General features: G+C 55.3%; 3 protein-coding genes across 3 annotated transcripts; 1 reads left to right on the top strand and 2 right to left on the bottom strand.

The window, feature by feature from the left end:
* Positions 1–457: 457 nt before the first annotated feature.
* Positions 458–841, bottom strand: ETH_00031070 (uncharacterized protein; the record flags this gene model as incomplete). The annotated part of the gene is made up of 1 exon (XM_013378726.1): positions 458–841. The coding sequence occupies one exon, from the start codon at positions 839–841 to the stop codon at positions 458–460; it is 384 nt and encodes a 127-aa protein (XP_013234180.1).
* A 1,614-nt stretch (positions 842–2,455) lies between these two features.
* ETH_00031065 (uncharacterized protein) lies at positions 2,456–5,676 on the top strand (the record flags this gene model as incomplete). The annotated part of the gene is made up of 2 exons (XM_013378725.1): positions 2,456–2,833; positions 3,100–5,676. The coding sequence occupies 2 exons, from the start codon at positions 2,456–2,458 to the stop codon at positions 5,674–5,676; spliced, it is 2,955 nt and encodes a 984-aa protein (XP_013234179.1).
* Positions 5,677–6,678: 1,002 nt separating this feature from the next.
* On the bottom strand, positions 6,679–11,363 carry ETH_00031060 (uncharacterized protein; the record flags this gene model as incomplete). Its single annotated transcript, XM_013378724.1, has 9 exons — positions 6,679–7,090; positions 7,355–7,546; positions 7,659–7,760; positions 7,916–8,030; positions 8,155–8,217; positions 8,344–8,396; positions 9,153–9,232; positions 9,931–10,835; positions 11,162–11,363. The coding sequence occupies 9 exons, from the start codon at positions 11,361–11,363 to the stop codon at positions 6,679–6,681; spliced, it is 2,124 nt and encodes a 707-aa protein (XP_013234178.1).
* Between the last annotated feature and the right edge of the window lie 626 nt (positions 11,364–11,989).

Genomic DNA, 11,989 nt, shown 5'->3' with positions numbered 1-11,989 from the left:
GTTGATACCAACGCCGCAGCAGCTGCTGCTTCTGCAGCAGGAGAAACGGAATAGCTGAAGAAGCGGCAGGATAAGTGAGGAAGGGGCAGCAGCAGCAGCAGCAGCTGTAGAGTGGCAAATATGCAAATGCATACACTGCACCTTTATGAATGTGCGAACAGAAGGAAATAGATTTGAAATTCGGAATGAACATTTTTTTAATTAATTCATTTTCAATTTGATAGTCGAATGAAGTTTGTTCAAGTGTACGTACACAGCGCGAAACTGCGAGAAAGAGACGCAAAAGAAGCGGCAAAGAATAACGGAAACAAATCAAAATAACAAAATTGGATGAATTAAAGAGACAAAAAGATATTAAAAAAGATAAAAGAGGTAAAAGGGGATAAAAAGAGATAAAAAGGGACAAAAAAGGAACCAAGCATGACAAAAAAAATAAAAAAATAATTAAAAATGAAACTTACCATAGACCTTTCTCTCGCGCCGCTTTCGGTAACAAAAGCCGCAGCAAGCTCGACAGGGGTGGCACTTGCAGCAAGAGCAGCACACCATCCCCACGTGCTGCTGCTGCTGCTGCTGTTGCTGTTGCTGCTGCTGGTGAGGCCGTTGGTCCTCTTACTCGTGGTTCTGGGCTCGTGGTGCTCTTTGGGCTGCTGCTGCTGCTGCTGCTGCTACTGTTGCTGCAGCTAGTGCTTATGGTCATTGCCGCTCCTGATAGTGAAGCTGACGATGCTCTTTGCGTTGCTGCAGCCGCTTTGCTGCTGCTGACTTTTTGCTGCTGCCGCTGCTGCTGCTGTTGTAGTTGTAAGGAGTTGTGCAGCAGCAGCAGCTGCTGGCTGCACATTTGGTTGTGCAGCAGCTGCTCTCTATCTGCGCCGAGCTGCCGCTTTGGTCCGGTCTTGCACTGCTGCTGCTGTTGCTGCAGCTGCTGCTGCTGCTGCCTGTATCTGAGCTTGTGTAGCCTTTCAAAACCCTTATCAGCCCCCGCTAAATGGCTTTTCCAATTTTTCTGTGTTTTTCTCGTTTTGTTTCTTTTTTAAGTTCCCGCATTTATTTATTCAAGTTTATTTCTTTTTCTCTTTGCCGCTACTTTTGCTGCAAGATCATTAAACTGTTGTTTCTATTTGCTGCTACTTGGTTGTCTGTTTGTTTATCTCATATGTTCCTTTTACTCTCCCCGAAGATGCCCGTGCCTTTCAGGTGTACATACAGCTCAGAATGCAGAGGCGACGGCGCGAGGTGTCTGTACACCCCAACAGCGGCCTGTGGGGTGGCGCCCGCGGCTCTTTCTTTGCTTTTTTCTAACTTTTCGTTTTCTTTTCTTTTGTCTTCTTCTCGTGCTCCTTCCCAAGAAAGTCCTTTTTATTTTTCTTCCTTTTGTCTATTCTTTCCTGTTTCGGTTTTTCTTGCTTCTGTCTTCTTTCCGTCTGAGTCATGCTCCGTGGCTGCTCTTCCGCTTCTCACGCATATCACTGCAGCAGTGGCCTGCTGCTGCTGCTCGCAACAGCAGCAGCAGCAGCAGCAGCGGCGGGGCCACACAGGGCTCAGAAGCAGGAAGGGGCAGCCACAAAACTTAGGGGGGGAAAATTGCAACTTTTGTTTGTCTCAGCTGGGCAGCGCGGGGTGGACTGGGGGCTGCTGCTGCTGCTGCCCCGTTTTCTGACTTCTTTTATCCTTTTTTCGACTCAACAGACCCATAAAACCCTAAACCCTAAACCCTTAACCCTCGTTTCACTCATTTGATGGCTGCTGCTGCGGCGGTCACCCTGGGAGGCGACGGAGACGCACACGGCCGGCGACCAGGTAAACCCTAAACCCTAGACCCTAAACCCTCATAAATGGGGGCCAGATGCTGCAAAACTTCGCCTTGAGTTGGATTTCAAAACTTCAAACCCTAAACCCTAAACCCTAAACCCTAAACCCTAAACCCTAAACCCCAAGCCCTAAACCCTAACGGCTGTCTCTGGGCTGGCTGCGCTGCTCTCCTGCCCCACAAGAAGACACTGAAATTGAGTTGGGGACGAGAAGCAAACAAGGAAGACACAAAGTTTATTAAATTAAAAACAAAACAGCAAAAGCAGCAGCAACTGCCTTTGCTGCTGCTGCTGCTGCTGCAACGACAGCAGCAGGGAGATAGGTGTAAGGTCACCTGGCTCACAGCAGCAGCAGCAGAGCCCCCCTTTAGTCTCGCTGGGGTCTCAACAGCTGCTGCTTTTTCTTAATTTTGGTTGTCTTCGGGTGTACGTACACCTGAAGACTCACATCTCTCTAACCTATTTTACGAAAGCTAGTCCGCTTGCTGCTCTGTTCTGCAGCAGCAGGCGAGCAGCAGCAGCAGCAGCAGCAGCAGCAGCAGCTTCGGCAGCTCCTCCCGCTGCAGCAGCAGCTCAGCTGACAGTGTTGCTGCTTAGCAGCGGCTGAGACGCACAGCCAGGGCCTCAGGCCTGCCCGCAGCACAATGGAGGAGTCCGAGGCTAGCAGCGCGGTCTCTGCAGCTGCAGCAGCAGCAGCAGCAGCCGCAACTCCTGCTGCCTCCCTTATCGCTCCTTCTACCCTTTCTGATGCCAATTCTGTTGCTGCTGATGCTGGAGCAGACGCAGCAGAAGCAGCAGCAGCAGATAGGTCTCCCCAAACAACCTCGAGCCTTTCGAAGAGTCAGCACTCCCGTTCCAGGCAGCAGCAGCGGCAGCAGCAGCGGCAGCAGCAGCGGCAGCAGCAGCAGCAGCAACAAGTAACTCGTCTAGGAGCCCTCCGGGGCACCCGCTTGAGCAGCAACGTCGGCAGCAGACGCACCTGCAGCAACTGCAGCAACAGCACAAACAGCAGCTTGCAGTCCGTGCGGCTAAATTTCACAAACCGGCTCTCAAACAGTCAAGCAAGTCATGCTGCTGCTGTTGGAGCTGCTGCGGCTGTTGCTGCTGCTGCTGTTGCTGCTGCTGTTACCAAAACTGCTGCTGCTGCTGTTGCTGGTGCTGCTGAATCTGTTGCAGCAGCCGTTCTCGTCTAGCTTGTGCAGGAGTTGTCTAGGAAGCGCAGACACTTCTTGTGGCCATTGCCGCTGCTGGTGCCGCTGCTGCTGCTGCTGCTGCTGCTGCTCCTCAGGCCCAGCTGGAAGTACACGGAGTAGATGTTGCTGCTGTAGCTGGCAGCATCGTGAACCGCCTTGCCCTTACGATGCAGCAGGCTCCCCGTGGCCTTGGTACTGCAGCAGCAGATCCTGCTGCATGTTTCCCTGTTGTAGCTACCGCTGCTGCAGCGCCTGCTGCTGCTGCTGCTGATGAAAACGCCAGTGATACTGCTGCCGCTGCTGCTACGGACCCCTTCATATGCGATGTAACAGGAAACAGAAGGAAGCACAAGCAGCAGCTTGAGAGGCAGGAGCAGCAGCTAACGCTGCTGCAACAGCAGCAAGAGCAGCAGCAGCACCAGCTTTTACTGCTTCAGAAGCAAAAACAGCAGCTGTCCCTGTGGCAGCAGCAGCAGCAGAGGCAGCTGTCACTTCTGCAGCAGCAGCACCAACAGGCACAGCAGAAAGTGCAGCAGCAGATTCAGCAGCAAGTCCACCAGCAAATGCAGCAACAGCAGCAGCAAATTCAGCAGCAGCAGCAGCAGCAAATGCAGCAGCAGCTCCAGCAGCCCAGCAACGAGCTCTATGGGCCTTCGCGCACCCTTGCCGCTCATCGTCTGAGCAGCGGGAGCAACGGGAGCAGCAGCAGCAGCACCAGCAACTGCAGCAACACAAGCAGCATTTTCAGTTATGCCAAGGAAGCAGCAGCAGCAGCAATCCCAGTCTACCCTTCAGCAGCACTTCGCAGCCGCCGCTGCGTTGCTATTCCCCCTACCCCGCCTGCGCGGCGTTTGCCTGCTGCTGCTGCTGCTGGCTTTTACGGCCAGCAGCACGAGAAGCAGCAGCTGCTGCAGCAGCGGACGAGGCAGCTATTGCAGCAGCAGCAGCAGCAAATAAAACAGCAGCGTGCGAACCTGCAAAAGCAGCGGGAGCACCTGCAGCTGCTTCTGGCTCACAAGCAGCAGCTCTTGCTGCAGTGCCAGCAAGAACGTGAGCAGCAGCAGCAACAGCAGCAACACCAAGAGCTGCAGCAACGGGTGCAGCAAGAGCTCAACAAACAAAATCTGCAGCAGCACCAACAGCAATATCAGCAGCGGCAGCAGCAGCAGAAAAACTTATGCGGAGGCACCCATGGATGTCTTCCAGGTGGTCCTGTGCGTCAGTTGCAGCAGCTTGCTGATCCATACCCGCTGCAGCAGGTTAAAGAAGAAGTCCAGCAGCAGCAGCAGCAGCTGCTACTGTTGCAGCAGCATCTTGCGACAGCATCTTCCAATGTAAGCAAAGGGATGCAGCAGCAGCATTACGAGCAGCAGAAGGGCCAAAAAGAACTGCAGCAGGAGCTGCTGCGTAGCGGCAGCAGCACCACTTCAACAGCAACAAGTGCAATTCGAGGCGACAGTTTCTTGGGGTCTGTGTCTTCTGTGCTGATGCCTAAACTCGACTTGCCTGCGAAGCAGCAGCAACAGCAGCAACCGCAAACGCAGCAGCAGCAGCAGCAGCAGCAGCAAGTGCAACAGCAGCAGCGGCAGCAGCCACTTCAGCAGACAATTAGGGAGCAGAAGCATGCGCATGCGCAAATGGACAAGGAGACTCAGACCTGGCAGCAGCAAGCGCAGCAACCGCAGCTTCTGCAGGGGCAGCAGCAGCGGCTGCAGCAGCAGCCCCAGCAGGAGCAGCAGCTGCCCCTCTACAAGCAGCAGCGCATGTTGCAGGAGCTGCAGTCGCGGATGCAGCACGACGCCTGTGAGCAGATGCTGCAGCAGCTTCAGCAGCAGCAGCAGCAGTCCCAGGAGCAGAGGGAGCTGCAGGGGCAGCAGCAAGCTGCTGCCCGCTTTAGAAGCCAAACGCCCACCCCCACAAGCAAGAGCAGCAGCAGCAGCAGCAGCATGAAGCAGCAAGCGCTTGTTTACGGTGCAGCCAGAAGAAGATCCGCCACGCCGGGGCTCTTCCCAGCCACCATTTTTCCTGCTGCTGGGGCACAGCAGCAGCAGCAGCAACAGCAGCAGCAGCAGCACCGTCGCCCGATGGCGCAGCAGGCGGCCCCCGGTGCGAGCCCTGCTGCTGCAGCAGCAAACCAGCACCCCGTGTTGCTGCCAGACGGGAGGCTTGTGGTGCAGTCGGAAGCAAAAGCCCAGGTTTTGGATGTGGCTTCTGCTGCTGCAGTGGCGCGGAGTACGGGCAGCGCAACAGCAGCAGCAGCTGCAGCAGCAGCAGCAAAGCCTCACCCTGTGCAGCTGACTCGCCTGCGGCCCTACTTAGTCCCAGTCGATATTTATGTTCCTAAACTGGTTCATGTCCCTCTACACGTGGTGCAGCAGCACGTGGAATATGCTGCAGCAGACGCAGCAGGCGCTGCTGCTGCACCTGCTGGGGCGCAGCAGCAGCAGCGGCACAGCTTCGAGCAGCAGCAGCTGGAGGCGTTCAACAAACTGCAGCACCAGCACTTCGAGGTGATGATGCAGCGGGCGAGGCAGCAGGCAGCAATATGCGGCGCCCAGACGCTGCCTTTGCAGCAGCTGCTGCAGCACCAACAGCAGCAACTGCAACAACTGCTGCACCAGCAGCAGCAGCAACTGCAGCAGCAGCCAAAGCAGCAAGCTGTCTTCCGCTAGAAAGCTGCAGCCAGTGAGGGCACAAAACTTGCTTGGAGGGCCACTCTATTGTCCTGAAGTCTTTCCCTCAGGCGCTACACCCTAAACCCTAAACCCTAAACCCTAAACCCTACGCGAAGGACTCAGTGAGTTCAAGCCCAGGGAGGGGTTGACAGTAGCTTACAAGCTGCGCGCAAGCCTTGGAGCAGCAGCCCTGCTGCAACAGCAGCAGATGCAGAAACAACCAGGCTGCAGCAGCTGAAGGTCAGCAGCAGCAGCAGCAGCAGTTGCTACAAAGGCAGACCTAGGCTATCCCCCAGAATTCCTTTTACATTATCTTCTTCACACACTCCACCTAAGTGCATGCATATAATGGACCAATGGTCCACTGAGGCCGGCGATACACTGCAAAGGCCTGAGCTTCACTTAGCGCCCTAGCCGCCACTGCTTGCTGGTGTTGCTGCTGCTGGTGTTGCTGCTGCTGTCGCTGCTGCTGTGCTGCTGCTGCACCAGTCTCCGTTCTGTATCCTATGGTCGTCGGGTCTAGGGAGTTGTACATACACTGCACTCCAGTCTGCTGCTGATTGCATGCAGATGCAGAAATTGCTAGACACGCAGCGACCCACTGTGAAGCAGCAACAGTGCAGCAGCAGCAGCAGCTGAAGCAGCAACTGCAGCAACAGCTGCAACGGCAGCAGCAAGGGCGAGGGGCCCTGTAGCGGCAGCTGCAGCAGCGCACTGCAGGCCCTCCGCGCGCTTTGGAGCCATTCTAAACCCTAAACCCTAAAAAGAAAGACTTGTTACCCTAAATCCTCGAAGCTAAAAACCCTAAACCCTCGCAGCACCAAACCCTAAGCCTTGAGGGCCTGCAAAGCCCTGCAGCGAAAGCAGCTGAATTCTATAGGCGAAGCTGCAGCAGCAGCAAGACAAAGAGCCTCCAGTGGGGAGCCATCAAAGCAGGTGCTGCGTCTAATTGCTGCTGCTGCGGCTACTGCTGCTGCTGCTGCTGCTACATTGCACATCTTAAGGCAATGGGTTGAGAACAAGAGAGCGCACGTACACTTGGGGCTGCTGCATCGAAAGCTGCTGCTGCTGCTGCTGCTGCTGCGGGGGCGTGTAGAGCACAATAAGAGAACATGCATGCTTACGCCGAAAGGCAAGAACCTTGGAGGCCGCAAAAGCCCCCCAGCTGCTGCTGCTGCTGCTGCTGCTGGTGCTGCCGCTCTGCAGCTGCTTGGGGGGCAGAAGCACCCATTTGGTGTCGGACTTCTGCTGGTCTGCTGCAGCAGCCAGCAGCAAATCTACAGGCAGCAGCAGCGGCTGCTGCTCAGCCTCATCTTCCTCGCCATCCAGCAAACCCCAAGTCAAACCCTCAGCAACTTCTAGGGGAACTGGAACACACCGCAGGGCGGCCCCAGAATACCCAGAGGCCAGCCTGCGGACACGCGAAGCAAACCTGCTGCTGCTGCTGCTGCTGCTGCAGCTGCTGCTGCTGCTGCTGGTGCTGCTGCTGGTGACGGTAGGTGGAGCGATATGGTATATACGGAAATGACGCTCAATGGATTAGACACAAGCAGGCAGCAAAAAAAAAGAGACTGAGTCAGCTTCTGCACAGCGCGCCTACAGCTGCCGCTGCTGCTGAATTTGCTGCTGCTGTTGCCGCTGCTGTTGCTGCTGCTGCTGCTACTACTGCACTTACTCGCTGAGTCCTGCTGGCAGCGCCTCTACGGAGATGTCCGTCGGGAAGACACTCGTGGGCTTCGCTATGTCGTGCATATCACGTGCCGCATCTGCTGCAGCAGCAGCAGCAGCAGCAGCAGCTGCGTCGGCGAAGGAAGCAACAAAAGAAGCAGCGAACTGCACGCGACCCGTCATCACGACTGCAGGACTCCTGCGAACGGCAAGGGCACCAGCAGCAGCAGCAACAGCAAGAGCTTTTGTGCTGCAGTTCGTCTCCCCGGATCTTTCTTTGTGGCTGCTTCTGTCTCCTTTGCAGCACTTACTGCAGCGCAGTAGCAGCAAAAGGGCCCCTCAGGTCCCCTGGCTCGGGGCCCAGCACTGTCTCATCTCCCCAGTCCCCATCCAGCCAGTCGTCCAAATTAAACCTGCAGCAGCAGCAGCAGCAGCGGCAGCAGCAGCAGCTGCAGTAGTGGCAGTTGCAGGTGCATTCCAGCCCGGCATGGGAGTCAGCGCGGCACGCGTATTGAGCTGCTGCTGTCACGAAGCAAATGCAGCAGCTGCAGCAGCAGAGGGTCCCTACTTGACAATCCTGAGAGGCTTATGCTGCTGCTGCTGCTGCTGCTTGGGGAGCAGCAGCGGCTGCCAGCCTTGGAGCTCAAGGGCTGTGTCTGAGTCGATGTGATAGAGTTTTGTCCCTGCAGTGTGCAGACGCAGCATGCAAGCTTGCTGCTCTCTTATTTACTGCCGCTGCTGCTGCTGCTGCTGCGTTTGCTGCCGTCGCTGCTGCTGCTGCTGCCACTGCTGCTGTGGGCAACCTACTCTGAAGCCGCCCCCCGACGACCTCCCAGATGATGCCTGATGACACAGGTTGTGGGATGCGAGCTGAAGAGCACAACAGCACCAGCAGCAGCAGCAATAGAGGCAGCAGCTCCCCAGGGGTTCTTTTATCATGTAAACTGCTGCTCTTGCTGCTGCTGCTGCTGCTGCTGCTGCTGAACTAGTGCTTGCCTTGCCACAAAGGCCGCAGATCTTCCCTGCCAAAGTATACCACGCGGGGAGTCCTGAGAAGGAAATAAAGGCAGATGCATGCGCGAATATTCAACTCCATATAATATATATACATATATAAATATATACATAAATATATATGAACGCACGTATAAATATTTTTATATTATTGTTAATGCTCTTAAATGCATCCAGCATGCGTACAGTGGGCAATACGCATTGAAGTCCATTTAGAATATTCAATTCGAAGTAGATTATTAGCTTATGAGCATAGATACAAGTATATACATATATTACATAGAGAATCAAATAAAGTATAAATGCATATTCCTATATATATATAATATTCCTGAGAACTCCAAAAGGACGAATTTTAGGTGTGGCTGCGTGAGCTGTGTGTACGCCGCGCGAGTTGCGCAAGATGGTCAAGAGAAGCTCCAACGGGACTACTCGGCTGCAGAAGTGTAAAAGCGTGAAATAAATGCACAAAATATATTTAAAAATATTTAAAACAAATCTAAACAAATCTGACTTGCACACAAAACGCCACTCCGAAAGACGCAGTGCACTTGACGAGGTGTACAGACACCCCAGCGATTCAGGGGAAGATTCGAAGCGGTCGAAAAGACAGCTAAAATGACGGGAAAAAGAGAAAAACAGAACAGAGACCAAAAGAGACAAAAAAGACACAAAGGGATCGAGGGGACAAAGGAGATGAAAGAGACGAAAAAAAGAACGGAAAATGAAAAGACAAAAAGAGGACAAAAAAGACAAAAAAAAGAAAAACTTCCTTTGGGTTTCGCTCTCACTTGGGGCCCTTTTCATCAATTTGGCGAGCGCCGTAAAGAAAAAAGAAAACAGCAACAACCACCATGTTCACAGCAGCCCACTGAAGCACACACCACAGTCGTGGCTAGCTAGCTAGCTAGCTGGCTAGCTACGTCGTTGACTGGATAGCTAGCTACGCCATTAGCTAGCTAGCTAGCAACATCGCTATCCGGCTAGGCTGCTAGCTAGCTTGCTGGGTAGCTTGATAGCTAGCTGGGTCGCTAGCTAGCTAGCTAGTCGCTGGCTAGCTAATTTGGTCACTAGCTAGCTAGGTCGTTAGCTACCCAGATCTCTAGCTAGCTGGCTAGCTGGCCAAAAAGTTGGCTAGCTAGCTGCACCCAACTGGCTAGCTAGCGACGGCAGGTAGCTGGCTGCGTCAAATAACTAGCTAGCTAGCTTCGCCAAGTAGTTGGTTAACTCGATGCACCCGGCTAGCTAGCTAGCTGCACCCAACTGGCCACCGCATCTTTGCCTAGCTAGCTAACTAGCTAGCTAGCTAGCTAGCTATAGAGCTATCTGGCAGGCGGCAGCAGCAAGGAGCCCCGCCGGTGCCAGCAGCACACACTCAGCAGCAGCAGCAGCAAGCGCAACAGCAGCAGCAAAAGCAGCACCACTACCAGCATCCGCACCAGCAGCGAGCCCACCACCACCACGAACAAAAACAGCAGCAGCAGCAGCAGCAGCAGTAGCAGCAGCAAGAGCAGCAGCAACAGCAGCAGTAGCAACAGCAGCAGCAGCAGCAGCAGCAGCAAGGCCTACTTTTCGGGTTCTGCGGAACTCGCGTGGGGTGACAAAGAACAAAAGACAGCCCAAAACCCAAAGGATTGGAGCCCAGCAAAGAAAGCCTGTGGCCAGCAGCAGCTGCTGGCAGCGGGGGTCATCGTAGTAGTCTTCTTCTTCTTCTTGGAGGTTTGCTGCTGCTGCTTCTGCTGCTGCTGCTTCTGCTGCTGCTGCCGCTGCAGGGTCTCCTGCTCCGAAGCCACCGCTCACGCGTTCCCGCAGCCGCCGCCACAGCCGGCGCACCGGGCCTTCCGTGCTGCTGCTGTCACCTGCACTGGTGTCTGCTGCTGCTGCTGCTGCTGCTTCAGCTCCTGCTGCTGGCGCTGCTGCTGCTGCTGCTGGTGCTGCTGCTGCTGCTGCGCGGCCCTCCTGCAGCATTGCTTGTGCCCGCCGAATCGCAGCCATGATGCCCCCCTCAGCTGCAGCAGCAGCAGCAGCAGGGGCGGCAGCAGCAGCAGGAGCAGCAGCAGCAGGAAAGTCCGCATTGTTGCGATCCGTGCTGCTCCTGCTGCTGGTATTGCTGCTGACGCTGCTGCTCCTGCCTCTGATCTGCAGAGGCAGCTCGTGTTGCTGCTGCTGCTGCTGCTGCTGCTCCAAGGCAGCAGCAGGAGTGTCCTCCGCGTGCACCCCCTCCCCTATAACAGCTTCATATCTCCTGCGGCGCCTCCTGGGGGTTCGCAGCTGCAGCGGCTGCTGCTGCTGCTGCTGCTGCTGCGGCAGATGCAGCCGCAGCAGCCGCCGCATCCAAGCCAAGGGGCCTGATCGAGAAGCCACTTGGCTGTCAGCAGCAAGAGGGTCATCTGCTGCTGCTGAAGCTGCTGCTGATGCTGCTGCTGCGTCAGTGGGCCTTCCCAACACCCGCGGGTGCATCTCAACAGCACTTCCTGCAGCGGAGACACATGCAGCACAACTCCTAATATCCATGCAGCAGCAGCAGCAGCTGCAGCAGTAGCAGCAGCAGCTGCTACTGCTGTTCCTGCTGCTGCTGCACATTAGGCACCACTCTCTTGCTGCAACGCTCGTCCCACAACGGAACATGCGCTATTAAAACAGCACTCTTGTCTGCTGCTGCTGCTCTTGCTGTGGTTGCAGTTATTGCTGCCGCTGCTGCTGTTGCTGCTGCTGCTCTTGTCGTGGCTGCAGTTGTTGCTGCTGCTGCTGCTTTTACTGCGGCTGCTGCCAGTGCTGCTGCCGCTATTGCTGCACTCACCAAATGCAAGGTTATCTATTTCTTCGTTGGTGTCCTCGTCAGCATCGAACAGAACATCTCCACTATCGAGGCCGTCATTATCTGACTCTGCTGCAGCAACAGCAGCAGCAGCTGCTGCTGCTGCTGCTGCTCGTTCTTCATCACTGGGGTTTAAAGCCACTTCACGGCCTCTCCCAGGGCCTCGCCGCGTGGAGCCCCACATTTCTGCAGCAGCAGCAGCAGCTGCTGCTGCTGCTGCAGACCAGCAGCAGCAGCGGTGGGTGATGATAGCAGCAGCAGCAGCTGCTGCTGCACCGCAGTCGTCACAGGAGAAGCTGCCGCCGCAGCCCTGAAGGCAACAGCTGACGCAGTGCTATCTCTGCTGCTGCTGCTGTTACTGCTTCATTTGTAGAATGTGTGTGCTTTCTGCTGCTAGCAAGAATCCGTGCTGCTGCTCTCCTCCCCTACTTTAGCTGCTGCTGCTTCTGAGACCGACAATACGATATCTGGTGTCCTGCTGCTGATCCTGCTGACAGCTATGGGTCATCCCTTATCTGCTGCCGCTTGCTGCTGCAGCTGCTGCTGCAGCTGCCGCTGCAACTGCTGCTGCTGCTGCAGCTGCTCGTCTTCCCGCTACTGGGGCACCCTCCGCATACTGTAGCAGCTCCTACAGCAAAGAAATAGCGTTACAAACGGGGCAATTAAGAGGGACTGTGGGCTGCTGCTGCTGTTGCCACCGCTGCCGCTGCTGCTGCTGCTGCTGCTACCGCTGGGGCTGCTGCCGTTGTCCTGAAACCCAAGTTGTTGCAGTTTTGAACATGTCTAAAGCGCAAACAGGAAATGGAAAGC

The sequence above is a fragment of the Eimeria tenella genome, genomic scaffold, assembly GCF_000499545.2.
Source record: "Eimeria tenella Houghton genomic scaffold, Eth_scaff96, whole genome shotgun sequence".
Lineage (NCBI taxonomy): Eukaryota > Apicomplexa > Conoidasida > Eucoccidiorida > Eimeriidae > Eimeria > Eimeria tenella.
Note: the sequence above shows the minus strand (reverse complement) of the source record. Positions and strands in the feature narration are given on the sequence as shown.